The sequence below is a fragment of the Zalophus californianus genome, chromosome 6, assembly GCF_009762305.2.
Source record: "Zalophus californianus isolate mZalCal1 chromosome 6, mZalCal1.pri.v2, whole genome shotgun sequence".
Lineage (NCBI taxonomy): Eukaryota > Metazoa > Chordata > Mammalia > Carnivora > Otariidae > Zalophus > Zalophus californianus.
Window position 1 is genome coordinate 93342268 of NC_045600.1, and position 26329 is coordinate 93368596.

General features: G+C 41.5%; 1 protein-coding gene across 1 annotated transcript in view; it reads right to left on the bottom strand.

Annotated features, from left to right (window-relative positions):
• Positions 1 to 867: 867 nt before the first annotated feature.
• Positions 868 to 26329, bottom strand: part of MYO5A (myosin VA) — a 192278-nt gene continuing 166816 nt past the window's right edge. Inside the window, 8 exon segments of the mRNA XM_027570252.2 lie at positions 868 to 4409; positions 4687 to 4767; positions 5939 to 6113; positions 7815 to 8097; positions 10428 to 10578; positions 12412 to 12501; positions 14482 to 14636; positions 16682 to 16828. Coding sequence (XP_027426053.1) covers positions 4257 to 4409; positions 4687 to 4767; positions 5939 to 6113; positions 7815 to 8097; positions 10428 to 10578; positions 12412 to 12501; positions 14482 to 14636; positions 16682 to 16828 — 1235 coding nt within the window. The 3' untranslated portion in view covers positions 868 to 4256.

Here is a 26329-nt window from a genome sequence, read left to right on the forward strand (position 1 = left end):
TGTGGCTCTGAGAGGAGTGGGCGTTGAGAGTGACCTACCTAACTTTGGGGAGGCTTGCACGCCTTCCAGCCAGGTTGAGACGCCTGCGTCTAATTAAAGACCTAAATGCAGAGTCTTGCACCCTCCAAGGGAGCTCTGACTCATCATAAAAATCAAACCTAGGTATAGCAGGGAACGGACAAGAAGAAAGCCACCAAGCTCTGGGCACTTCATCTTGTTAGCATGAAGAACCTGGGATGTGGCACTTGCTCAGTTCCTACATGCCAGTTGCCAATTCTGATAAAAGAGAGAGAAAAAAAAAGAATACCTCTTGCTGACCCAAGGCACCCCACAGCTGCCAGGAGAAACGGAAAAACAGAATGTCCCCTGCAGACTTTTCAGTCTCCTGCCTCCACCTGCCCACTGCACCGCCAGGGCAGCAGGCAGGAAAGGGACACCGCGGGAGGGCGGTGTGACCTCAGAGCGTCACTGACCTTCTCTTTCTCAAATTATCATCAGCGAGCTACCCTTTCGACCTTCCAGCGCTGTTGTGAGGATACAATGAGGTAACAGAGGACGTGTGCCTAAGAAAAGCATAGCCAGATGCAAGGTCCTGGTCTGCACTACTCTCAGCAGGAGATTTTAAGGGTCACACACTCGTTTTTGCTTTCTGTTTCATCCCCAACAGTTGAAGTTACCCAGGGGATCCTTGAGGATGCCGCCTGGGGAACTCTACATTCTGGTGACTCTGTGTGTGTGTGTGTGTGTGTGTGTGTGTGTGTGTGTGTGTGTGTGTGTGTGTGTGTGTGTGTGTGTGTGTGTGTGTGTGTGTGTGTGTGTGTGTGGGTGTGTGTGGGTGTGTGTGGGTGTGTGTGGGTGTGGGTGTGTGGGTGTGGGTGTGTGGGTGTGTGGGTGTGTGTGAGAGAGAGAGAGAGAGAGAGAGAGAGAAAGAGAGCTGGAGGGGCTCAGAGAAGGAGAAAAAGAGAAAGAGAGGGGAGGGCAGGTGGATATATGACTATTGTGTGAGGATTTCTCAGGATAGGACAGGTGCCCTTTTACCTAGGGTTAGCCGCCCTCACATGTTACTAAAAGATCTCATCTATATTCTATATGACACATAATTACCCAGAAAGAGCCAACTCAACTCTCAATTACCCACTGAAACAAAGGCAATAAAGCAAATCGTACAAACTGACCGGAATCCCCAAATATCCTTCCGGTAGGCTTTGGAATGTATCTTTTTGTACTTTTGCACTTGGTGATAGAAGTGTCAGATACATGGAGATTTTTCAAAACTTCCAAAGGAATCGCTTTCTGGATCTGACCTTCCCTCTTCTTTATAGTTACTCTCAGGTCAGGTAGACTAAAGCCTTAACCGAAGAAAAGCTACAAGGAAAACTGCTGTTTTCAGCCTTGCGTTCCCAGATGTGAGCGGAGTCTGTATGTAAGGTGAGTGGGGAGACTGTTGAGAAGGAGCTATTAAGACAGAACCCTGTTCTTTCAAGATCTTTTTTTGAATTCCCATTGTGTGTCACAGGGGAGATATGAAAAAGCAAATTAGTGACAATGTTAAGGAATGTACTGCCAAGAAGCGAGAACAACAATATCAAGCCTGAAGGGAGGCCGGGGGGCAACTGAGGACTGACTCCATTCGCTGCCTTGCACACAGTCAGAGTCAGTGAGCAGGCAGGTGATGTGATGCACGGTTGGGCTGTGGGAAGGGAAAGAGTGAAGGGTGGAATGGGCAGGTAGACGGCTGGGGAAGGTAGGTTTCCCAAGCTGGGTGAGAAAGTATGGTTGGAGAGAGGGTAAGCTGTCATCAGAGGGGCTAAAGAAAACCCCTAGTCAGCAGATTATTGTTGCAGCCTCAAGAAAGTAGCACACAGAGTCATTTACCAGGTATTGGGGGTCCCTGGTTGTAAGGTATTCTTGTTATGACTAAAGATCTTTGGGCTGCTAAGAGAAGTTAATTCAGATCCCCATCTGGGGTCCTGGGTAGGCCTCGGAGGAAGCTGGAGCCTGGAATAGTAGAATCTTTGTGTGACCATCACCGAACAGGAGAGATTCTGGCCCAGGTGTGGAATGGAGGCTCCAGCACTTTCCAGCACAAAGGCAGGAGACAAGAGAGAGACGTTTCAGGATACGAGCTGTCTGGGGTACGATAAAGGGCTGCAATGGCAGTAGAAGCTACAGTGTGCTCTTGAAGACCTGACAAGATTCAGGGTGTGCACAGGACATGTTACACAGGGACTAAGCTGGGGAAGGGACTGAGAGGATTTGCCAGTCCAAGGTGGACAGCCTACACCATGGTGGCATTTTTTTTTAGCATCTCCCCTATGCAATGAGTCAGTTCATTGAAAACCACATTGACAACTGGGGAAAAGTAAGAGAACCTGATTCAATCAGTAGTGTTTTGGCTGATTTTGCAAATAAATAAATGTATCTAACCTCAATGCAGCAGTACATGATTCAATAAAAATTACCCAAACTAATTCACGTTCAAAAAGCATGTAAATCATGTACACTTAAGAAGAGTTATAGCTACACCAACTTGTAATTTTACATTTAATTAATCCCCCAGGATTAAGAGGCACCAAACACTGATCTTTCCATTTGAGGGTGAACTTACTGAGTAACTGCATCTAGTTTCTCTATAATCAAAGTGCCAAGAGAAGAGAAATTTTAGATGTGGAAGGGTCCAACCCTCTTATTGTATAAACGAGGAATGTGAGGCCCAAATAAGTTAACAGTGTTTATCTTTTAATAACAATCTTTATCATGATTTGAAACTGACTTCCATTAATATTGCACGTTTTAATAAGATGTCATTTTTCATAGACCATCTAACAGTTAAGTTATATAAATCTATGTTTGTGATTCAGAACCAGAGTTTCTAATGAAAGTTAAGAATTTGCTCTTGCACAATCTGAAAGACCCACCGTCTAGGATTTCCAGGAAAAATTGAGAATATGTTTAATTAGGATTTCAGAATGAAACTTATAGGATCTGGGTCTTATTGAAGCATATCCTCTGTAAAATTTAGCAATCTTCTTATATTTCTTACATAAGTCTTAAAGTATTCCTAATACGATGCTCCTTAAAGTATCTAGTGGTACTGAGAACATTTACAGAAGTTGCAAAGCCTAAAAAAAAAAAATGGAACCATAGTATTTATTATACACCTTCTTTTGCATAATTTATAGGATAATCAAGGTTTCAAGACCTGAATCTTCTTTAGACAGTGACTGAGATTAATTCTTAATAAATTAAGAAGAAGAAAGAAAACCTGTCAGGATTGAAAATATGCAGTGCAGGAATCTGGTCTGGGAACTAAAAATAAGTCACTTCACAGAACACTGTACCCTGATGTGATATCCACCCAGGGAAAATGAATGAGCACATCAATGTAATACATTCTGAATAAATAATGACATCAACAGCCACTTTGCCTAATCCTATCCCTAAATGTCAAACATTTTGTCATATTACTACATGACTTCCCAGTGTCTGCTACTTGTGCAGGTGAATCTGTATATATTTGCACATAATCCAGTTAAAACTGATCTGACTGAATTGTAAACAGAGTTGATAAGAGAAGCTTATTGTTGTAGTGCCTAATAGGAATATCATTTATATATTAAAGAACACAGTATGTAGCAGCAATTTAAAATGCTCAGTAAACTACAGTACAAATGGACTTCTATGCTATATGGCAAACCAACATTCTCGTAATATCTCTATATCATAGTGACACATATAAGGAATTTTCTTGACCAAGTACTTTACATACTGCCAGTTTATTTCTTTGATCCAGTTTGACAACATCAACATAACTGATTCCTAAACTGATATAATATGTACTCAATGGCAATTTTTCTTTCAATTCTTCTGGTCCGCGTAGAGGAGGCTCTTTGTAGGTACCTTCCTAACAACAGCTCATTCCTGGAATTTACATTTTTACCATACCATTTAGATGCAGTGCTAAGGATTTAAAATAAATGCGGGCAGCTGGAGACCTTTTTTTCCCTTTTCCTTCTGTAATTCACCTGCATGTACCTCGGGATACCTAACTGGTCCAGGGTGACTGTTGCTGGTAAGGTTAACACAAAGAAGCCTATCGTTCTTTCCAAGACAATGAAAGTATTTAGGGAGATTTCCAGTTAATAACCTCTGATTTGAAAGATAATTAGTACTGTCTCTTTAAAAATGTCTTTTCAGTAGTTCACTGGAAATAACGGGTTCTTATTGTCACTGTTTGCCTTGACATCACATCACCTTCAGACCCGTGATATGAATCCCAGGCCCAGGCTGGCTGGAATCTGGATGGTTTCTAGTGCAAGGGAGGATGGGTTAAAAGGAAACGTGACAGGAAAGATGTGTTTCGCATCCATGAGCAGCTGAGGAGAGTCTTTCCTGTCTCGTAAACGCATCTGAGATTAAAAAAACAAAAAACAGAGCATCAGTTCTCCGAACCTATAAAGATTTTTTTCCCCCACCAAAAATCTACCAAAAAGTCCTCAACTAATAATGTTTATATTTGTTTTAAAATCACTTCCTTTTTCTAATAAGCTGTTATCAAAAAGTTAATGCACTGTTAAAATGAGATAATACAATAATAAAATACATTTTTTCTCAATAAACTGCAAAATTTTCATTCAAAAAACTGTGCTTGTGAATCAAAGAAAAAGAAAGCCTGGGAGATCTTACCTGTATAGTACGAATAAATGATACAGAGACTCTTTCTTCAAACTCATTAACTGGAGTATACAAATTCAACACTTTGACAATCTGTGAGAATGAAATGATCAAAGTTTTCAGCATATTATCAAACACACACTGGGTGCTTATAATCTGGAAAAGTAAAAGGATCTATGCAGATAGTTTGTAATTCTACTCAGGGCTGGGTTGGGATAAGGGGAGAGAGAGCTGGTCTAAAGGCATAGTTACCTTTACTATGTGAATTTTTAAAATAAGAATGTATTTATGTAACATTTATACATTTTAAAAAGTAATATAAATTTGGAAAAACAACAAACTACAAAAAGAACACTACATGAAAAGGAAAAGTGTCCCACTCGACCCTCTCAGTCTACCCTAGTGGCTACTGTTAATGATGTCCCTTGTTTCACCCAGCTGCTTTCTATACTTACCCTAGGTAAAATCTAGGTAAGATGTCTATACTACAAGACACATAAAGAACATTAAACAAGCCCAGGAGTCAGCACAGAAATAACTGGCAAAAGAAAAACAGGCCTTGCCTCATGCTGTTGCCACTGTCCTCAAATGCCCTTCCCCTCTTCTCACTTCCTTAAATTCAATGCCCAGCCTAATGGGACCTTCCTTGAACACAGTTATTGCCCCTCGGCACTTCCTTTAGACATCTTACTATAGAATTTGCTTCAACCTCATAGAGTAGAATCAGCTGGGTACATCTGCCTTGCCTACTACTGGAAAATTCCTTTTAGGGAAGGATTGTTTCTTATTTTTTGAAGTATCTCCCCAGCAACAGGTATGGTGCCTTGAGATAGGAGCCCCATGAGTCATTTATTGAAATGAACGAACAAGAATGATGTCTTAAAAATAGAGAAGTCTAATATCATTCAATTATCAAATAATATGGAAAATTACTTTTTGGAATACAGGCTGCACAGAATGCAGAGAATGTATACCCCATGAAAGCAAGGGCGTTGTTTTGTTCTTGGTTGTATCTCGGTGCCCACGGCATTATGCAGAACACGTAAACAATAAAGATTTATTGAATGTGGACTGCAGATGACTGTGACTCCCACCAAAACGTATTACTTTCAGGTAAAATCTCCTTTCTTTAAGATCTGCATAGATCTGTGTCTTCTCTGACACATGTGAAGACAAGAGCAATGGCCGGGGGGGACTCCTTACTTCCCTAAGCATCACCCTTGCTGAATGCTACAGGGTCTCTCAGCAGGGGGAGGCGCTTCACCTGGGCAGTAGTTAGAGCACTGCACATGGAACAGATAGCTTCTGCATCATCATCTGTCTTCTTTTTCACTTGTAAGAGCTGAGCAGCCTGAATGAGAGGTTCCAGGGTTTCCTTAGCCCCGCTAGTCATCAGATTCTTGTCACGCAGCCATTCTTCCAGTTGACTGACATTGTACCTGCCACAAAGAGAGAGAGAGGGAGAGAATGCAAATTTACTGAATGTCGTCATAGATGTCTTCATTTTTTAGGTATGGCTTTGTCAGGAATCTCAGTTAAAATGACAGGCAGTATTTTTGTTCAATTTTCTTAAATTTTACCAGCTGTGCTTAAAATTTTATTATAGCCATGAGGTTTATAATCATAATTATATAAGAGTAAATGACTGGATGATATAATTAACTTCAATGGAAGGTAGAAATAGAGCCATTACACCCAAAATTATGAAATAAAACCTGCTGAAAGACAAAACAGAATATCCAATATGGCCATGTCCTTATTAAACAGCTGACCAGAAAACGCTTCCCAGTTTGTCTTACAACATCAGAGGAGAGAATCGATAAACTTCAAGTACCCCTTCCTCCTTCAGTCAGACTCCACGGTAGTCACGAGAAACAAGATGCCCCCACACAGACCTTGTGCGGCAGCCCTGTTTAGGGAAGAGCCTGAGTGATGGAGTAGTGGCCTGAGGAAGCCCAGGGATGGAAGGAGAGAAGGTAAGTGGGGGAGGGGGAGCACTGGAAGAGACATGATCCCAAATGTGGAGAGAGATGTAGAAATTACAGATGCTGAGATTTCAAGAAGTGATCAACCAGGAGACAGTGGTTCCCATGCTAAAATGCTAAATGGACACAGGATGAGAACTTTGCAGTCAGGCAAGTAGGAGGCAGTTTGATATTATAACAGTGCTTCACATGTATAGAGAAATACATAAACAAACCTTAAAGAGATAAATTCCACTACCTGAATGAAAGGATTATCTTCTTAATTTAACTACAATGCATGTGTGTCAGAATGGAAAATTTGAAAAGAATGCCAAGGTTTCCTGAGATTAACTAAAGACTTATGTAAGAGAGATTCTTTTTTTCCTCTCTTGGTGAATATTCTGTTTTAAAATAAACGATTTGCTGGGGTGCCTGGGTGGCTCAGTTGGTTAAGCACCTGCCTTTGACTCAGGTCATGATCCCAGGGGGATTGAGCCCTGAGTTGGGCTCCCTGCTCAGTGGGGAATCTGCTTCTCCCTCTCTCCCCTGCTCGTGCTCTCTCTCTCGCTATTTCTCTCTTGCTCTCAAATAATAAATAAAATCTTTTAAAAAAAGAAAATAAATTATTTGCAAAAAAAATGCTGAGGAGTAACTGGGCATAAAAACTGAGTGCACATTTTTGTAAAAGATACAGGGGCATGTTTCCGGTTAGTAAGAGGTCTATTAGACATGTTCTTGTTGCCATGGTACAAAGGGTGTTTTGTCAAAATAAATTTCTAAGAGAAAGCAAACATTAGAAATCTTCACGATAAAAGAATTCGGTATTTTGTTAGGTACAATTAAAAACACACGCAAAAGGTGAGGAAGCAGCTATCTCAACTCGAAGTATTTTTTATCATCTCTCCATTCCCTCCAACGAATCAGTGTTCCGGGGAAGCAGGGTTCCCAGCTAGTGGAGGGGAGAACCTGTTGAAAGGCACAGTCTGGAGCAGTACCGCATGAAAGTGGAGAGGTCCAGCCAGGCAAGAGAAGACAGCTCCATGCGGGGTCTTCCCCGGCTGGTTGGCTGGTGGCAGCAGACATCAGCTACCCTGACCGCAAACAAGCCATCGGCCCCTGCACCGCGGCCAGCAGTAGGGCCGGGAGCGGACAACAGCGCAGGTGCTCTCTGCTCACCTGATCTGCATGCCTTTACTCCAGGAGCACATGTCCTTGCGCAGGAGGAGGTTGTTCAGGGTGACGGCCCCAACGATGTAGAACATCTGCTTGACCACCTGCTTGATCAGTTCAGGGTCCATGCCGTGCTGACACAGGACCGAGTGGAAGGAGTTGAGTTGCCGAAGGATGGAGTCCAGTGTGTAGGTGCCCTCGTCTGCGATGCTGGACGTTCGCTTTCTGAGCCCTGTGGGCTTCACGCCAGACACACCCTGAATGGTTTCGTGCTCCAGCATGCCAGAGACTGCAGGAGGAGTTCAAGCGTTAGAAGATGCCTATTACACGTGCATACACACTTGCTCACACATGCACACGCGTATTCTCATGCATTCAACTTAGGAAAGTGATCGGAGTATCAAAAGAAAGGGGAAAAGAACTTTCCGGAAAAGGGCTTCCAGATTTTAAACTTTAATGAAGGAATAATTCTTTTTTTTTAAAGATTTTATTTATTTGACAGAGAGAGACACAGCGAGAGAGGGAACACAAGCAGGAGTGGGAAAGGGAGAAGCAGGCTTCCCACTGAGCAGGGAGCCCAATGCGGGGCTCGGTCCCAGGGCCCTAGGATCATGACCTGAGCCGAAGGCAGACGCTTAACGACTGAGCCACCCAGGCGCCCCAGGAATAATTCTTAAATGCAAAAATTTCCCATGAAATTGAGAAATCTCAATGGTGCATTTTCTAAAATACAAAGCAGCCGCCTTGTACTAGCACAAGCTTGTGATATCTTGCGAGGGTTTTTGAGAAAGATGCACCAGTTAGGGAAAGGAGAAGAGATTCTCCAGGGACATCCGAGCCCCACAGGCAAACCAAGTGGCAAGAACAGCAGGAGACTGGGCAGTGGTCATGGAGAAGCCTTGGGAGGGGATGGTTATGTGGGGCTGGAAAACCAGGCCCTTCCTTGCCCCGAGCTTCCCACAGTAGCAGGGAGGCCTTGGGTTAGTCTCAGCCTCCCGGAACTCAGTCTTCCCAAATCTGGGGCACTGCTCCCCGCCCCACCCCTCTGCCCACTGCGCCCTCACAGTGTTTGGCTTATGCCTCCTCTAGGATGGTTGTGGGATGACCAGCCCCTGGCCTGGCAGCCCCTTGAGAACAGGGGCCACTCCTGATTCATTTTTATATCTCTTAGTCATTTTATAGCTCACAGGGCTAACCAAAGCTTCCACAGAACCTCACATTGACACAAAACATTGGCGGTTTTATCAAATCACTGGGAGATGGGGGCAGTGATTTAAAGTGGGACATCTCAGCAGTAAGCTTCCTGTTTAGCCAATAAAAATAGGCAAAAGTAGAGGATATATTGGCTGAAGTTGATCTTCTCTGCAACTGTGTCACCTGTTACAAGCTGACCTACACTGCTTTGAATACACACCTGTTAGGGGACAACTGAAGAACTGACCCCTGAAGTCATCCCCTAAGAAAAATCACTGCTGTCTCCCATGGCTTCCTCAGCCTTTTATGTTTCTGGTTGACTAACTGTGGGTCTGCGACAGAAGACAAATACTAAGGGCAATGAAGAAGTTGTGGGAATGTGGAAAACACATGGGTGGGAAAAGAAAGGGTAGCTAGGAGTAGCCTTAAGAAGCTGCTGATAGGGGCGTCTGGGTGGCTCAGTCAGTTAAGCGTTGCCTTCAGCTCAGGTCATGATCCCAGGGTCCTGGGATCAAGCCCCATGTGGGGCTCCCTGCTCTGCGGGAAGCCTGCTTCTCCCTCTCATACTCTCCCTGCTTGTGTTCCCTCTCTCGCGATCTCTCTGTCAAATAAATAAATAAAATTTTTAAAAGAAAAAAAAGAAGCTGCTAATAATTTGCCTGAAGATAACAGTTTGATATCTTAAAACAAATTTAATTCAATCCATTCAAAATTAGCAGCCTGCAATTTGTATATGCCTCCTTCCTACTTCATACATGCTACATATGCCAAGGAATATAGGTAGTGCAGTACATAAATACACACCCAGAGTGAGTACGCGAATATAAAGAGAGGTACGAGACTCACACACCTAGTTGAACACACACATATAGAAACACACACATGCACACCCCAGTCAGTTATCCAATGAGAAACCACTCCTTGCCTTTGACAATTCCATGGGGGCCTTGAGATGTGTAACTCATCATGGAGTGGCCGAGACCTAGTCTTGTTGCCATGGTACCCCCCTCCCCAGCCCTTTGACTGTAACCTAATAGGCAAAGGGCAAACTCTCCCCAGCCTCCTTTGTTTTAGGTGGGCCCCGAGGAGGCCCTGTGTAGCAGTTTCCTAGACTAAAGTTTAAAGTGTTTTTGAAAACTGGACAAGGAATGAGGTATATTGCTGGGTATAAAGCAGAACCCAAATTCAAGGAAGAGGCATCACCCAGTGGGGAGATTCACTAGATACTGCCATTTCAATCATGTGAAAGCAGTGATTTTGATGTATCCCAATTAGTCATGGCTGGGGTTCTGGGATCCCTCAGCTAATTTCAGGACTGAGTCTTACTACTTTATGTTCTTTGTATCAAGACATGCCTCCAAACAAGTGTCGCTGCTGCACACATGAGGCAGACAGAACTTGACGTCAGCCCAGCCCTCGCCTTACCGATCATTGGCTGCAGGATGTTCTCTAACACCCGCACGAGCTGCTGGTAGATCTGAATAGCCAAGTCACTTAGCACCTGCCGGTACTCAGCCAGGTCGAAATTGGTGAGGCAGTGTTCATTCTGGCGAGATGTGTTGTGTTTCATAAAGCCCTAGAACCAGAAAGCAAAGTTACTGACACCCATGAAATCAAATGTCTCTCCCAACTCCTTTGTTTGATCAGATTCCCCTGCTGTCTTTCCTCTGAAGAGTTTCCATCTGTTCCACTCTTGAATGCCAGACTGTCATTCTCAAACGCTCTGTTGTGTTTGTTTCCATCATAACCCCCTTCCACTTCTTATCAGCTTTTGAATAATATCTCAACTTGGCTAGCTAGCAGTTAAGCCCTTCCAATAGCTATGTCAGTGAAACAAGATGGGTGAACTTAATTTGGGGGGAAAAAAAAAAAGGAATGAGCGTTTTCACTTATGACGTCGCACATTTACTGCCAGACACTAAATTATCTCAAGTACTAATCTCCTAACTTCAGTTCTATTAAATAGAGTCCTATTTATAAATACTGCACCTGAAGGGCATACATAATCTTTTTAAAATAGACCAATTTCTACCGAGATCAGTGAATAAATAAAAAATTTCCCTTTATTATATTTCATGGTGACCATACATGATTTTCAATCCAAGCTTAGAACGGAATTTTTTGGTGGTATTAGTTAAAATGGAAAATCACCTGTACAGGCAGGTACTTTTGTCAGACACTGCCTACTTGATGGATTCTACCCAAAGCCAAGCATCGGCCTCCCTACAAACTACCTGACAACACGGTCTAGAAGTGAGGACTGACAGGACAGCTAGTGGCCCCTCAGAGGAATTCTAGTCTGTCTGTCCCATCTTCGCAGGGACTGCACCTTACTCATTTTTATGCCTTCCAACATTTGCCGGGACCGTCCTCTGCCCTAGCCTCTGGGTGCCCAGAAAATGCTACTGGTCAGCTTCTCTGCCTGCCCTCCAGGCAAAAAATGGAAGGCATGGACAGCCGTGGGTAGGGGCACAGGCTGCAGAGGCGGCAGCCCCAGAACCCCAACTCTGCTCCTTCTGACTAAGAGGACCTGGGCAAATTGATGAACATCACCCAACTTCAGTTTTTCGTCTATAAAACTGGGTTGTAATTCCTACCTCACAGAGATGCTGTAAGAATTAAATAACAGAGTGTATAGGAAGTGCTGTCTGATACATACTGAGTAGATCTTAATAAAGAATAATTATTAATATATTACATAGTTTTGAAGTCTGTCAAACACCTGATGAGCTTATCACTGCAAATAAAAGCAGAATAGGTTTTGGGGCCAATCTAAAGAGATATGCCTCAGTTTGATCACCTTTTACGTATTATGGAAAGCCAAAATTGATGAATTTCTTTAAATAGTTCAATATTTCTTATTATCAGCCCCCTGAAAAGCCCACTTCCACCTACTGACAAGAGGTTTCATGGCTTGTAATAATTCACTAACTAATGCCTGTTTTATTTCCGCTATGCTTTCTCATAATACAAACTCTCAGAGGGAAGAAACTATGTTGCTCTCCAATTCACGGTTTCATAAACAATGAACATCAAACAAAGCTATGAGCTTCCAACCCACCTCTGAATTCAGGTTTCTAAATTAACAAATGGGGGCCGCCTGGGTGGCTCAGTCTGTTAACCGTCTGCCTTCGGCTCAGGTCATGATCCCAGGGTCCTGGGACTGAGCCCCACAACAGGCTCCCTGCTCCGCGGGAAGTCTGCTTCTCCCTCTCCCTCTGCCCCTCCCCCCGCTCATGCTCTCTCTCTCTCTCTCTCTCTCTCTCTCTCACTTGCTCTCTTTCTCTTTCTCTCAAATAAATAAAATCTTTAAATTAACAAATTGTTAAATGTTCCATCTTTTTAATCTTTTCCTTAAAGAGGACAGAGAAAGTACATCCTGCTGGTTTTGTGATCAAGGTTTCCTCACCTCCTCGCCACTGTACTGTTTCAAACAGTGCAAAAATCGGCATGTGTTAGAGAGCCAGAAGGACACGGTTTCAAAATCATCACCTCTTTTCTGAAAGAGAGAAAAAGGCTAAATTCACTTTTCCGTAGGGAAATAGCAACCTGAAAGTAACTGAAAGACACCAGAAGGCCCACTTCTTTCAGTTACATTATAATTACAAAAATAAATCACATTGCAATTGTAAAGTCTTACATCATTGCTAGAAAATTTCAACCCTGTGTCAGTTGGTTGGTTGTTACTTTGCCTGGCATCTATTTTCTTGCCATTAGAAAAGGATGCCCAGTCATTCAGGTGATGTGAGCTTAGCAGTGCCTTTTGGCAGAAAAAAATTCATCAAACCACAGCTTACCCCAACTCACTTCCCTCAGGATTACTCAGGGGATCAGAAAGGACTAAAAGCACAAAAGGGAATCACAGACTATGAAGCAATGAAACCCAGCTCAGATGACAAATCTGGTCGATGATAAGATACAACTCCTGGGCAGAGAATCAGAAATGGGATGGAGGGAGTCCTGTGCAGAAGAGGAGAGAGGGAAGCTGAATGGCTCTGCATCGGGACCGGGGCTCCTGTCAAACAACCGGCTGCTAAATCTGAAGAGGGACTCGAGGCAAATACACTTCAATTCAAAACTGGGACTGGAGACAAACTCACATCAATTCTGAATGGCATCAAAAAAAAAAAAAAATGGCATCAGTATGCTAGTACCCACTCCTTTTTACTTTTTAAACAATTTGGTATAATAATTAGTCAAATTAGATAAATGTCTTCATGCAATTAGGATGAGAGGGAGAAAACATGAGTTGGTTTTGCTGTCTTTGTAGGAGCTGACTTAAAAGTTAGTAAAGCTTGCAGGCTAAATGTACTATAGCATCAATACACCAAAAATGAAATGAGTTATATCAGAAGACATTCATCACTTTTTAAATGTTAAATTTTCAGAAACTCCATGCTTTAGGAACCCCTGTAAAGCTAACTCCATACAGTATCTGCCCCGTAGGGATGGAGAACCCACGTTTGTCAAAGGTTCACTACCAGGGGTTGCAGGGAGGGTGTGTTTCATGAGGACAGAGCTTCAGGTGGGGAAGATGGAAAAGTTCTGGAGGTGGGCAGCGATAATGGCTGCACAGCAATGCGAACGCACTTAATGCCACCGAACTACGCACTGAAAAATGGTTAAGTGGTAAATGTTATGTTTCGTATATTTTACAACAATTAAAACAAAAGAGTGCATGAAAGACACCTTAGATTTGAGAGCGTCCACTGTGCATGTTAACTATCCACTTATCTCTGTCCTAAATGTTCTCATCCAACTTCAGTTAGATAATCAGAAAGCAAAGTACTTGGAGCACATTCTCTTAGTACCTCACAGAAACACGTGAGTTAATGTTCATTGTTTTTCTAGAGAGGCAAGAGGAGGATTATGCAAGGTGAGTCAGTGATTACTGAGTTAGGCAGGGCTTTCTGCTCTATTACATAATTCTGCTGCCTTATCCAAGTCTTTCCTCTCTGCTTAGTATACGTGTGTTGCTTCTCACATGGAACCAGGCATTTCAGGTAACAAGGAAAATTATGTGGTGAGTTGGAGAATAACAGGAAGAAAAGGTGGAAGAAAAATTTTAATGTTTTATCAGACATCTTTACGAACAAGCCATGTTGTACTGAACTTCTTTAATACCTTTTTAACTAGAGCGTCGTATTCCCTATATATATGGACCACATTAAATATTTTTAATTTACTTGTAAGGTCTCAAAACAGACTATTTCTGTTTATGAAGAAACTTAATTTACTCTGCAATTTAATGCAATTATATCATATTAATTTTGATTACTGTTCAACCTGAGCCCCACTGTACAAGAAGGCATATAGACACGTTACAAGAAAGACTGTTTCCTACAGTGGGAGTTTTCAGTGAAGACTGGAAAGTGTTCATATCCGCAACTTAGCCCCGACCTAAGGAAGGAAAAGACCTTGGTGCAGATTCTGTCATCATTTATGTTCACTACGAGAATTTTGTTGAACATGAACTGACCTTTAATACTTTTTTGATGCTGTTAATTGTTGATGTTAGCAACGACCTTACTTTCTGGTCATCATTCAGGTAGTCAGCATGTCGAACACACATGAACAGGATATATGCTGGTAACCCTGGAATCAAATTGACTGCCACCCCACGTGGCTTCAGTTCTGAAAGGAAATGAGGAAAAATAATCTTATATAACATTGAAAATCTTCATGAGGAGTGCTTTGTGAGATAGAAAAGCACAGTTCTCGTAAAAGAATTCAATCATTCAGGGTTAAGAGGTCATATTTAAAAAGCATATTTTAATAGCTCATCAAGTGGAGAAATTAAGGGTGGGGACATGTGAATCTTAGAACTCCCAAATTTATATCTCTTGCCCTGACTTCTCACTTGAACTCCAGTTTCATGTATCAACTGTCTTCTTGACACCTCTGCTTAAGCACGTCAAACTGAGTCCATCCCGAATGAAACCAATGATTCTCTCCTTCCAGGAGTTGTTCCCATCGCAGTAAATAGGCTGTTCCAGACTTCTGGCTTCTCAGGTTATAAGCTTTGCCAATATCTTTGACTCATTTGTTTTCTCACACCACACGTCTAATCCAACAATAAATCCTGTTGGCTCTACCTATAAAACACATCCAGAAACTTACTTACTCTACTAGCTACCCTACAATAGGCCACCATCATCTTCTCTTGGACTGTGGTGATGGCTTCCAGACTAGTCTCCTGATTCATCCCCTGCTCCCCAGTAGTACCTTTTACACACAATGACCAGAGTTATTCTATACACAAATGCCACTCTTGTTCTGAATATCTTCCAAGTAGCTTCTCTTCTGTCATTTATAAAGTCAAAAATCTTCACTATGGTCTGTGTGATCTGGCCCTGTTCCCCTTCCCCAGCTCACTGTGCTCTAGTAACATTTCTCCCTCTCATCCTAACTGCAAGACAGTCATCTAATTTAACTCGACATGAGTCTCCTTGCTGTTGGCTGAACATGTCAGGCATGCTCCCACCCCAGGGCCTATGTACTTACTATTTTCTGCCTCAAATGTTCTTTTCTCAGATATCAGTATGATTTGCTTCCTTACTTCCTTTGATCTCTGTCCAAAGATCTATGAAAGAGAACCTTCCTGACAACCTTATGTAAACTAGTACACTTGTCTTTACTCTTTCTCCTTTGACCCCATTATATGTATATTTTTTCTCTACTCTCCCCAAGCCCCCCAATGTAAGATCTATGAGAACAGGGATCATGAATTACTTTATTCATTACCCCGTACCTAGAAAATGTTTAGCATTTGGTAGGAGCTCACTAAATGTTTATTGATGAATCTTTGTTAACTCTATGCTTAAAAACCACTGGCTTCTTAACATTTTTGCTAAATGAAGATCATGGTGAAACTTAAGTGCCTCTGCACCTATATATAGTACGTGGTTTAATGCCATGAACCCCAAGAACATTAAATCAGGTATAACTGCCAATCACATTGCTGTCAGCCCACACCTGCCAGGAGGAATGCTATGCAAAGGCTGAACAGAGAGGTTTTTCCCTTTTTTAGTTCACAACTTTCAGGATGTGTGTATTCCCAACTCATTTCCCACTCTCCCTAAAGAGCCTTCTTGCAGAACCAATGGGCTTATGCCCCATCTTGACCCTACGCTTCTCTAAAATGCTTCTTCCGTGTCCATTTCATTTGTCCAGTCCTCTCCTTCCACAGCTGGAATCTTTCCCTTAATTCTTTTGTTTTTTCCCTATTACCAAAGTGTTGTTCTTGACATATTTAGTTGTGAAAGGAAGCAAGGAAAAAAATGAAACTCGGGAGGTTAAATGGCCCAGAGCAGTAGTGTTCAACTGTGGATACACTTCAGAATCCTCTGAAAGATTGAAAAAAATGTCTTCGACGTGGCCAGGCTCTTCCCTCTAGAGACTGTAATGTGATGAGTCTATGGTGGGGACCACACGTCAGTGCTTCTCCAGATGTTCTGGTCTGTAGCCAGAGTAAAGAAGGCCTGGTGGACCCTGGGCGAGTCTCCCTGCAGCTCGGTTGATGAGGCAGGACTGGTCAGGACGCTACAGCAGGACAAGGAACGGCGTGCACTGACGACGCAATCAACCAGCGTTGAATAGTCGAAAACTTAGTGACCAGTCTTCCCCACCACTGACACATGTACCAGAAAGACCTTCTACCCCGTGCAGAGAATACTTGCCCAGAATCAGGTTCTTGACAAGCTTCTGTTCATCCTCCTTCTTGTAGTCCAGCATGCCTTGGAAATCCTTTTCCTTCCTGGGAATGTTGACTGGACGGATGGGTTCATCAACGATCTGTCCTGGGGATATGTTCTCCATCTGGCCCACTTCATAAGAAATAAAAAGAAGAAAATTATTTTCCAGGTAGAAAAGATACAAGGGTTCCACATGCCTAGTAATTTTAAATGAACTCTATAACAACGGAAACTTGCTGTATTTGCCACCTAATTATCTCCTCTTGAAATACTCTTTTCTGGGGCACTTGGATGGCTCTGTCGGTTAAATACTCCTTTCTGCTAAAATTACGTGGATAGATGGCAAAATTATATGCTAATGTCACTCCAACAGCCACTAATGCTTGGCTATTATCAACATCAATGAACCTTACTTGATTCAAGAACTTTTTTTTTTTGGGGTAATAAAGTTTACTTTGTAGTGAGATTAAATGTCCGCAAAGTAAGTGGTTTAACTTCTTGGTTAACTAATTGGTACCGTCATAATGGTTAAAGATATTTAGACTTTAAGTAACAGAAGAAAAAAAAAAACAGTATTCTAAAAAGAGGCAGCAAGAGTATCAGAGATTTCCGCCTCACATTTAGCTCTATGAATCCAGTCATTAAAGAAAAAGAACATTTACTTTAATTAAATGTATCACTGCAATCAGTTCAAACCACATCAAGATAGCTGGTAGAATAGGATTTCTTACATTAATCACCATACATTCCATCATTAGTTTTGGATGTAGTGTTCCATGATTCATTGTTTGTGCATAACACCCAGTGCTCCACGCAGAACGTGCCCTCTTTAATACCCATCACCAGGCTAACCCATCCCCCCACCCCCTCCCCTCTAGAACCCTCAGTTTGTTTCTCAGAGTCCATCGTCTCTCATGGTTCGTCTCCCCCTCTGATTCCCCCCCTTCATTTTTCTCTTCCTACTATCTTCTTCTTTTTTATTCTTTTTAACATAAAATGTATTATTTGTTTCAGAGGTACAGGTCTGTGATTCATCAGTCTCACACGCTTCACAGCGCTCACCATAGCACATACCCTCCCCAATGTCTATCACCCAGCCACTCCATCCCTCCCACCCCCCACCACTAAGCAACCCTCAGTTTGTTTCCTGAGATTAAGAATTCCTCATATCAGTGAGGTCATATGATACATGTCTTTCTCTGATTGACTTATTTCACTCGGCATAATACCCTCTAGTTCCATCCACGTCGTTGCAAATGGCAAGATTTCATTTTTCTGATGGCTGCATAATATTCCATTGTATATACATAACATAATAAAATTAAATAAAAAAAAAGAACCTCCAAAATCTGTCCACCATAATAAAAATGTTCTCATACTTATGATAGTGATAATTTTGCAAAACTCTATTAACATATTAAAAACAATTAAATAGTATATGTAGGGTGAACTATATGGAATGTGAATTATATCTCAGTAAAGCTGTCATTAAAAAATAAAGACACCCAGAAATATCAAAAAAAAAAAAAGAATAGGATTTCTTTGCACTAGTCCAAATGAACTGTATCATTTTTCACAAAGGCCTCACAAGGCAAAGACCTAGCCTTCTTCTGCTACCCTTCATTCCCAAAGAAATCATGAGCAGATAAAACACTTCTATTTATTATGATTTCCTAGATATTTTTTCTTTTTTTTCTTTCTTGTTTGTTTTTAATCAAGTGCTAGAAGTCTTTTTTTTAAAGATTTTATTTATTTATTTGACAGAGAGAGTGAGAGAGGGAATACAAGCAGGGGGAGTGGGAGAGGGAGAAGCAGGCTTCCTGCGGAGCAGGGAGCCCGATGCGGGGCTCGATGCCAGGACCCTGGGATCATGACCTGAGCCAAAGGCACCCGCTTAACCGACTGAGCCACCCAGGCACCCCAAGAGCTAGAAGTCTTACCATGAGGTTGTAACCATTAAAGTACAACCACTGGTTAATGACCCTTTCAGATGTTAAAAACTGTCACTACTGTTAGTGGAAAGTGCTAGAGAAGGGTTATGCTAAGGATTAAAGGAAAGAGGTCTCCAATTTCATCACAAAATTGAGAAGTAAAGGGGAAATGCAAGGGGAGGAAGGGAACACAGAGTTATGATGGTGTTTGTGGAAATATATGCTAATAAGCAGGATTTTTTATTCTTTCATCTGCTGGAGGAGGCAGTTAAGAAATCTATTTGGGGATAGACTGAGTTGAATCTGTTGTCAAACAAACACAAGGCAGATCAAAATCATGAGAACCTTTAATGTTGCTGATTCTCCAACATATCAGTGGTACTTCTTGTCACTCTGGGCGATTTCCTGGGTTAGTTCTGGGAAGCTGGTTCCACAGGACAAGGTTATCAGGGAGAACACCAATACCTGCCAGTGTTCCTGCTTATGTGGCCGAGAGCCAGCCTAGTGACACCCAGTCCACTTCAGGCCTGCGGCATCAGACACTGGGCTTACCAGTGCGGAAAATCACCACCATCCATCAACACTATGGTATCAAAAGAGTGACCATACTGTGACTGGACAAGTCAGGGCTGTGGGCATCTAGTACATTGCAGACATGGTAAAATGTACGTCTCTATACAGGAGACAGGAAATTTAGGCCATCTAGTTTTACATGGATTACTTTTGGAGTTGGTTTAAACACAACAGCCTGGGGGTCTCAGAATCAGCCCATGGTGGCGTCTGCAGCTTGTGAAGTACAAAAGAGTAAAATCCCCACCATCTGTGGTACTAGTGGCTCTGAGCCACAGAAACAATTCCAAGGGGAACTGGGAGGAAACAGATTCAACATATCATGTTTATCAATAAAGGTACATATTTGGACTCTATCCAACCGCAAGAGAATGTTTCAAGCCCACTGATTTCATCCACTGATGATGAGATCTACCATTATTTTACATAACACTGAAGAAGGAAAAACACTGCCAATTAAACTGCAACCAGTTCATCAACAGTTTTTGAAAGATGCAACCTAATTTGAGATGTTAAAATGTAAAAATTTGAGTACCTCAGAATTTATGAAATATGGCAAATATTTTTACTAGGAGATTTCACGTTTTCAAAGCAAGCTTCATTTCTTTTTGCAAAACCTCTAACCAAGGTATTTTTGGTTCTGTACAAAAATGTCAGAGACAAAATTTGCCATACTTTCATTAAAATTTTCTCCCTGCCTTTGAATTCCCTCAGAGATTTGACTCTTTACAAAAATTCATAGATAAAATATGGATGTCAGATCAATACGACCTTGATTTATGTAACAAGCCATCTACTAATTAAAATAAAATGTCAAGATGGAAAAAATCACCTCAAAAAAAAAGAACAAGAGGCAGTACCGACGACTGTCAGGGACCTAATCAATACAGACATTAGTAAGATGTCAGAACTAGAGTTCAGAATAACGATTTTAAATATACTAGCTGAGCTTGAAGAAAGCATGGAAGATATTAGAAAAACCCTTTCTGGAGAAATAAAAGAACTAAAATCTAACCATGTTGAAATCAAAAAGGCTATTCATGAGGTGCAATCAAAAATGGAGGCTCTAGGGCGCCTGGGTAGCTCAGTTGGTTAAGCGACTGCCTTCGGCTCAGGTCATGATCCTGGAGTCCCCAGGATCGGGTCCCGCATTAGACTCCCGCTCGGCAGGGAGTCTAATTCTCCCTCTGACCCTCTCCCCTCTCATGCTCTCTCTATCTCATTCTCTCTCTCAAATAAATAAATAAAATCTTAAAAAAAAAAAAAATGGAGGCTCTAACTGCTAGGATAAATGAGGCAGAAGAGAGAATTAGTGATACAGAAGACCAAATGATGGAAAATAAAGAAGCTGAGAAAAAGAGAGATAAACTACTGGATCACGAGGGCAGAATTCGAGAGATAAGTTATACCATAAGACAAAACAATATTAGAATAATTGGGATCCCAGAAGAAGAAGAAAGAGAGAGAGGGGCAGAAGGTATATTGGAGCGAATTATAGCAGAGGACTTCCCTAATTTGGGGAAGGAAACAGGCATCAAAATCCAGGAGGCACAGAGAATCCCCACAAAATCAATGAAAATAGGTCAACACCCCAACATCTAATAGTAAAACTTACGAGTCTCAGAGACAAAGAGAAAATCCTGAAAGCAGCTCGGGAAAAGAGATATGTAACCTACAATGCTAGAAACATTAGACTGGCAACAGACCTATCCACAGAGACCTGGCAGGCCAGAAAGGACTGGCATGATATATTCAGAGCACTAAATGAGAAAAATACACAGCCAAGAATATTATATCCAGCTAGGCTGTCATTGAAAATAGAAGGAGAGATACAAAGTTTCCAGGGCAAACAAATACTAAAGGAATTTGCAAACATGAAACCAGCCCTACAAGAAATACTGAAAGGGGTCCTCTAAGCAAAGAGAGAGCCTAAAAGTAACATAGCCCAGAAAGGAAGACAGACAATATACAGTCACAGTCACCTTACAGGCAGTACAATGGCACTAAATTCATATCTTTCAATAGCTACCCTGAATGTAAATGGGCTAAATGCCCCAATCAAAAGACACAGGGTATCAGATTGGATAAAAAAACAAGACCCATCGATATGCTGTCTGCAAAAGACTCATTTTAGACCCAAAGACACCCTCAGATTGAAAGTGAGGGGGTAGAAAACCATTTACCATGCTAATGGACACCAAAAGAAAGCTGGGGTGGCAATGGGGTGGCAATCCTTACATCAGACAAATTAGATTTTATTTTTATTGTTTTCTTAAAAGATCTTTTATTTATTTATTTGACAGAGAGAGACAGCGGGAGAGGGAACACAAGCAGGGGGAGTGGGAGAGGGAAAAGCAGGCTTCCCATGGTGCAGGAAGCCTGATGCAGGGCTCAATCGCAGGACCCTGGGATCATGACCTGAGCCGAAGGCAGACGCTTAATGACTGAGCCACCCGGATGCCCCAACAAATTAGATTTTAAACCAAAGACTATAATAAGAGATGAAGAAGGACACTATATCATACTTAAAGGGTCTACCCAACAAGAAGATCTAACAATTGTAAATATCTATGCCCCTAACATGGGAGCAGCCAATTATATAAGCCAATTAATAACAAAAGCAAAGAAACACATCGACAACAATACAGTAATAGTGGGGGACTTTAACACCCCCCTCACTGAAATGGACATATCATCTAAGCAAAAGATCAACAAGATAATAAAGACTTTAAATGACACACTGGAGGGGCGTCTGGGTGGCTCAGTCGGTTATGCGTCGGCCTTCGGCTCGGGTCATGATCCCAGGGTCCTGGGATCGAGCCCCGCATCGGGCTCCCTGCTCTGTGGGAGGCCTGCTTCTCCCTCTCCCACTCTCCCTGTTTGTGTTCCCTCTCTCGCTGTGTCTCTCTCTGTCAAATAAATAAATAAAATCTTAAAAAAAATAAATAAATGACACACTGGACCAAATGGACTTCACAGATATATTCAGAACATACCATCCCAAAGCAACAGAATACACATTCTTCTCTAGTGCACATGGAACATTCTCCAGAATAGATCACATCCTAGGTCACAAATCAGGTCTTAACTGGTACCAAAAGATTGGGATCATTCCCCGCATATTTTCAGACCACAATGCTTTGAAACTAGAACTCAATCACAAGAGAAAAGTCAGAAAGAACTCAAATACATGGAGGCTAAAGAGCATCCTACTAAAGAATGAATGGGTCAACCAGGAAATTAAAGAAGAATTTAAAAAATTCATGGAAACAAATGAAAATGAAAACACAACTGTTCAAAATCTTTGGGATGCAGCAAAGGCAGTTCTAAGAGGAAAGTATAGAGCAAAACAAGTCTTTTTCAAGAAACAAGAAAGGTCTCAAATACACAAGCGAACCCTACACCTAAAGGAGCTGGAGAAAGAACAGCAAATAAAGCCTAAACCCAGCAGGAGAAGAAAAATAATAAAGATCAGAGCAGAAATCAATGAAATAGAAATGAAAAGAACAGTAGAACAGATCAATGAAACTAGGAGCTGGTTCTCTGAAAGATTTAAAAGATTGATAAACCCCTGGCCAGATTTATCAAAAAGAAAAGAGAAATGACCCAAATTAATAAAATCATGAATCCAAGAGGAGAGATCACAACCAATACCAAAGAAATACAAGCAATTATAAGAACATATTATGAGCAACTATATGCCAACAAATTAGATAATCTGGAAGAAATGGATGCATTCCTAGAGATGTATCAACTACCAAAACGGAACCAGGAATAAACAGAAAACCTGAACAGACCTATACCCACTAAGGAAATTGAAGCCGTCATCAAAAATCTCCCAAAAAACAAAAGCCCAGAGCCAGATATCTTCCCAGGGGAATTCTACCAAACATTTAAAGAAGAATTAATACCTATTCTTCTGAAACTGTTCCAAAAAATAGAAATGGAAGGAAAGTTTCCAAACTTGTTTTATGAGGCCACCATTACCTTGATCCCCAAACCAAAGATCCCATCAAAAAGGAGAATTACAGACCAATGTCCTTGATGAACATGGATGCAAAAATTCTCACCAAAATACTAGCCAGTAGGATCCAACAGTACATTAAAAGGATTATTCACCACGACCAAGTGCGATTTATCCCTGGGCTGCAGGGCTGGTTCAACATGTGCCAATCAATCAACGTGATACAATACATTAATAAAAGAAAGAACAAGAACCATATGATCTTCTCAATAGATGCAGAAAAAGCATTTGACAAAGTACAGCATCCTTTCTTGATCAAAACTCTTCAGAGTATAGGGATAGAGGGTACATATCTCGATATCATATAAGGCATCTATGAAAAACCCACAGCGAATATCATTCTCAATGGGGAAAAACTGAGAGTTTTCCCCCTAAGGTCAGGAACATGGCAGGGATGTCCACTATCACCACTGCTATTCAACATAGTATTAGAAGTCCTGGCCACAGCAATCAGACAACAAAAAGAAATAAAAGGCATCCAAATCAGCAAAGAAGAAGTCAAACTCTCACTCTTTGCAGATGATATGATACTGTATGTGGAAAACCCAAAAGACTCCACCCCAAAACTGCTACAACTCATACAGGAATTCAGTAAAGTGGCAGGATATAAAATCAATGCACAGAAATCAGTGGCATTCCTATACACCAACAACAAGACAGAAGAAAGAGAAATTAAGGAGTCGATCCCATTTACAACTGCACCCAAAACCGTAAGATACCTAGGAATAAATCTAACCAAAGAGGCAAAGAATCTGTACTCAGAGGACTATAAAACACTCATGAAAGAAACTGAGGAAGACACAAAGAAATGGAAAAACGTTCCATGCTCATGGATTGGAAGAACAAATATTGTGAAGATGTCAATGCTACCTAGAGCAATCTACACATTTAATGCAATCCCTATCAAAATACCATCCACTTTTTTCAAAGAAATGGAACAAATAATCCTAAAATTTGTATGGAACCAGAAAAGACCCTGAATAGCCGGAGGAATATTGAAAAAGAAAAGCAAAGCTAGTGGCATCACAATTCCAGACTTCCAGCTCTATCACAAAGCTGTCATCATCAAGACAGTATGGTACCAGCACAAAAACAGACACATAGATCAATGGAACAGAATAGAGAGCCCAGAAATGGACCCTCAACTCTATGGTCAACTCAACTTCGACAAAGCAGGAAAGAATGCCCAATGGCAAAAAGACTGTCTCTTCAACAAATGGTGTTGGGAAAATTGGACAGCCACATGCAGAAGAATGAAACTGGACCATCTCCTTACACCACACACAAAAATAGACTCAAAATGGATGAAAGACCTAAATGTGAGACAGGAATCCATCAAAATCCTAAGGGAGAACACAGGCAGCAACCTCTTCGACCTCAGCCACAGCAACTTCTTCCTAGACACATCGCCAAAGGCAAGGGAAGCAAGGGCAAAAATGAACTGTTGGGACTTCATCAGGATAAAAAGCTTTTGCACAGCAAAGGAAACAGTCAACAAAACCAAAAGACAACCAACAGAATAGAAGATATTTGCAAAGGACATATCAGATAAAGGGCTAGTATCCAAAATCTATAAAGAACTTATCAAACTCAACACCCAAAGAACAAATGATCCAATGAAGAAATGGGCAGAAGACATGAACAGACATTTTTCCAAAGAAGACATCCAAATGGCCAACAGACACATGAAAAAGTGCTCAACATTGCTCGGCATCAGGGAAATCCAAATGAAAACCTCAATGAGATACCATCTCACACCAGTCAGAATGGTTAAAATTAACAAGTCAGGAAATGACAGATGTTGGCGGGGATGCGGAGAAAGGGGAACCCTCCTACACTGTTGGTGGGAATGCAAGCTGGTGTAGCCACTCTGGAAAACAGTATGGAGGTTCCTCAAAAAGTTGAAAATAGAGCTACCATACGACCCAGCAGTTGCACTACTGGGTATTTACCCCAAAGAAACAAATGTAGGGATCCAAAGGGGTATGAGCACCCCGATGTTTATAGCAGCAATGTACACAATAGCTGAAATATGGAAAGAGCCAAGGTATCCATCAACACAGGAATGGATAAAGAAGATGTGGTATATATATACAATGGAATATTATGCAGCCATCAAAAGGAATGAAATCTTGCCATTTGCAACCCCATGGATGGAACTGGAGGGTTATTATGCTGAGCGAAATAAGTCAATCAGAGAAAGACATGTATCATATGATTTCACTGATATGAGGAATTCTTAATCTCAGGAAACAAACTGAGGGTTGCTGGAGTGGTGGGGGGGTGGGAGGGATGGGGTGGTTGGGTGATAGACATTGGGGAGGGTATGTGCTATGGTGAGCGCTGTGAATTGTGTGAGACTGATGAATCACACACCTGTACCTCTGAAACAAATAATACATTATATGTCAAAAAAAAAAAAAAAAAGAATATAGCAGGAAGGGAATAATGAAGGGTGGGAAATCGGATGGGGAGACAAACCATGAGAGATTATGGACTCTGAGAAACAAACTGAGGGTTTTAGAGGGGAGGGGCGTGGGGGGATGAGTTAGCCTGGTTATGGGTATTAAAGAGGTCACGTATACTGAAAGGAGCACTGGGTGTTATATGCAAACAATGAATCATGGAACACTACATCAAAAACTAATGGTGTAATGTATGGTGATTAACATAACATAATAAAATAAAATTTTTAAAAAAGAAATAAAAAAAATAAAATAAAATAAATTGTCAGCGTGAGGAAAATATAAGGCCTAAAAGAAAGAAGCCAGGACCACTTCTCAGTTTCCAAAGACTCGTAAGACCCTGGGGGTCATTTGGTCCAATATTCTGTCTAATACAGGCTTTCTTCTAGAAAAGCCTGAAGCAATCCCTATTTTCATTTTCTGCATTCTTTATACGTGAGGGGAAACTATTCCTGAACTTTTTTGTCCTGGAAAAGGAAAGGAAATTGGATAACTTTCTAAAAATTTATTTTTCCTCACTTTGGAACCAGAATGATCTTGACTCCAGGTTTAATATAGTCAAATAAATCCCTATAAGTCGAGAGTTTTCATCGGAAACTATGACAAAAAGGAGAGAAGTCAATGGTCCCTGAAGGCGTGTGCT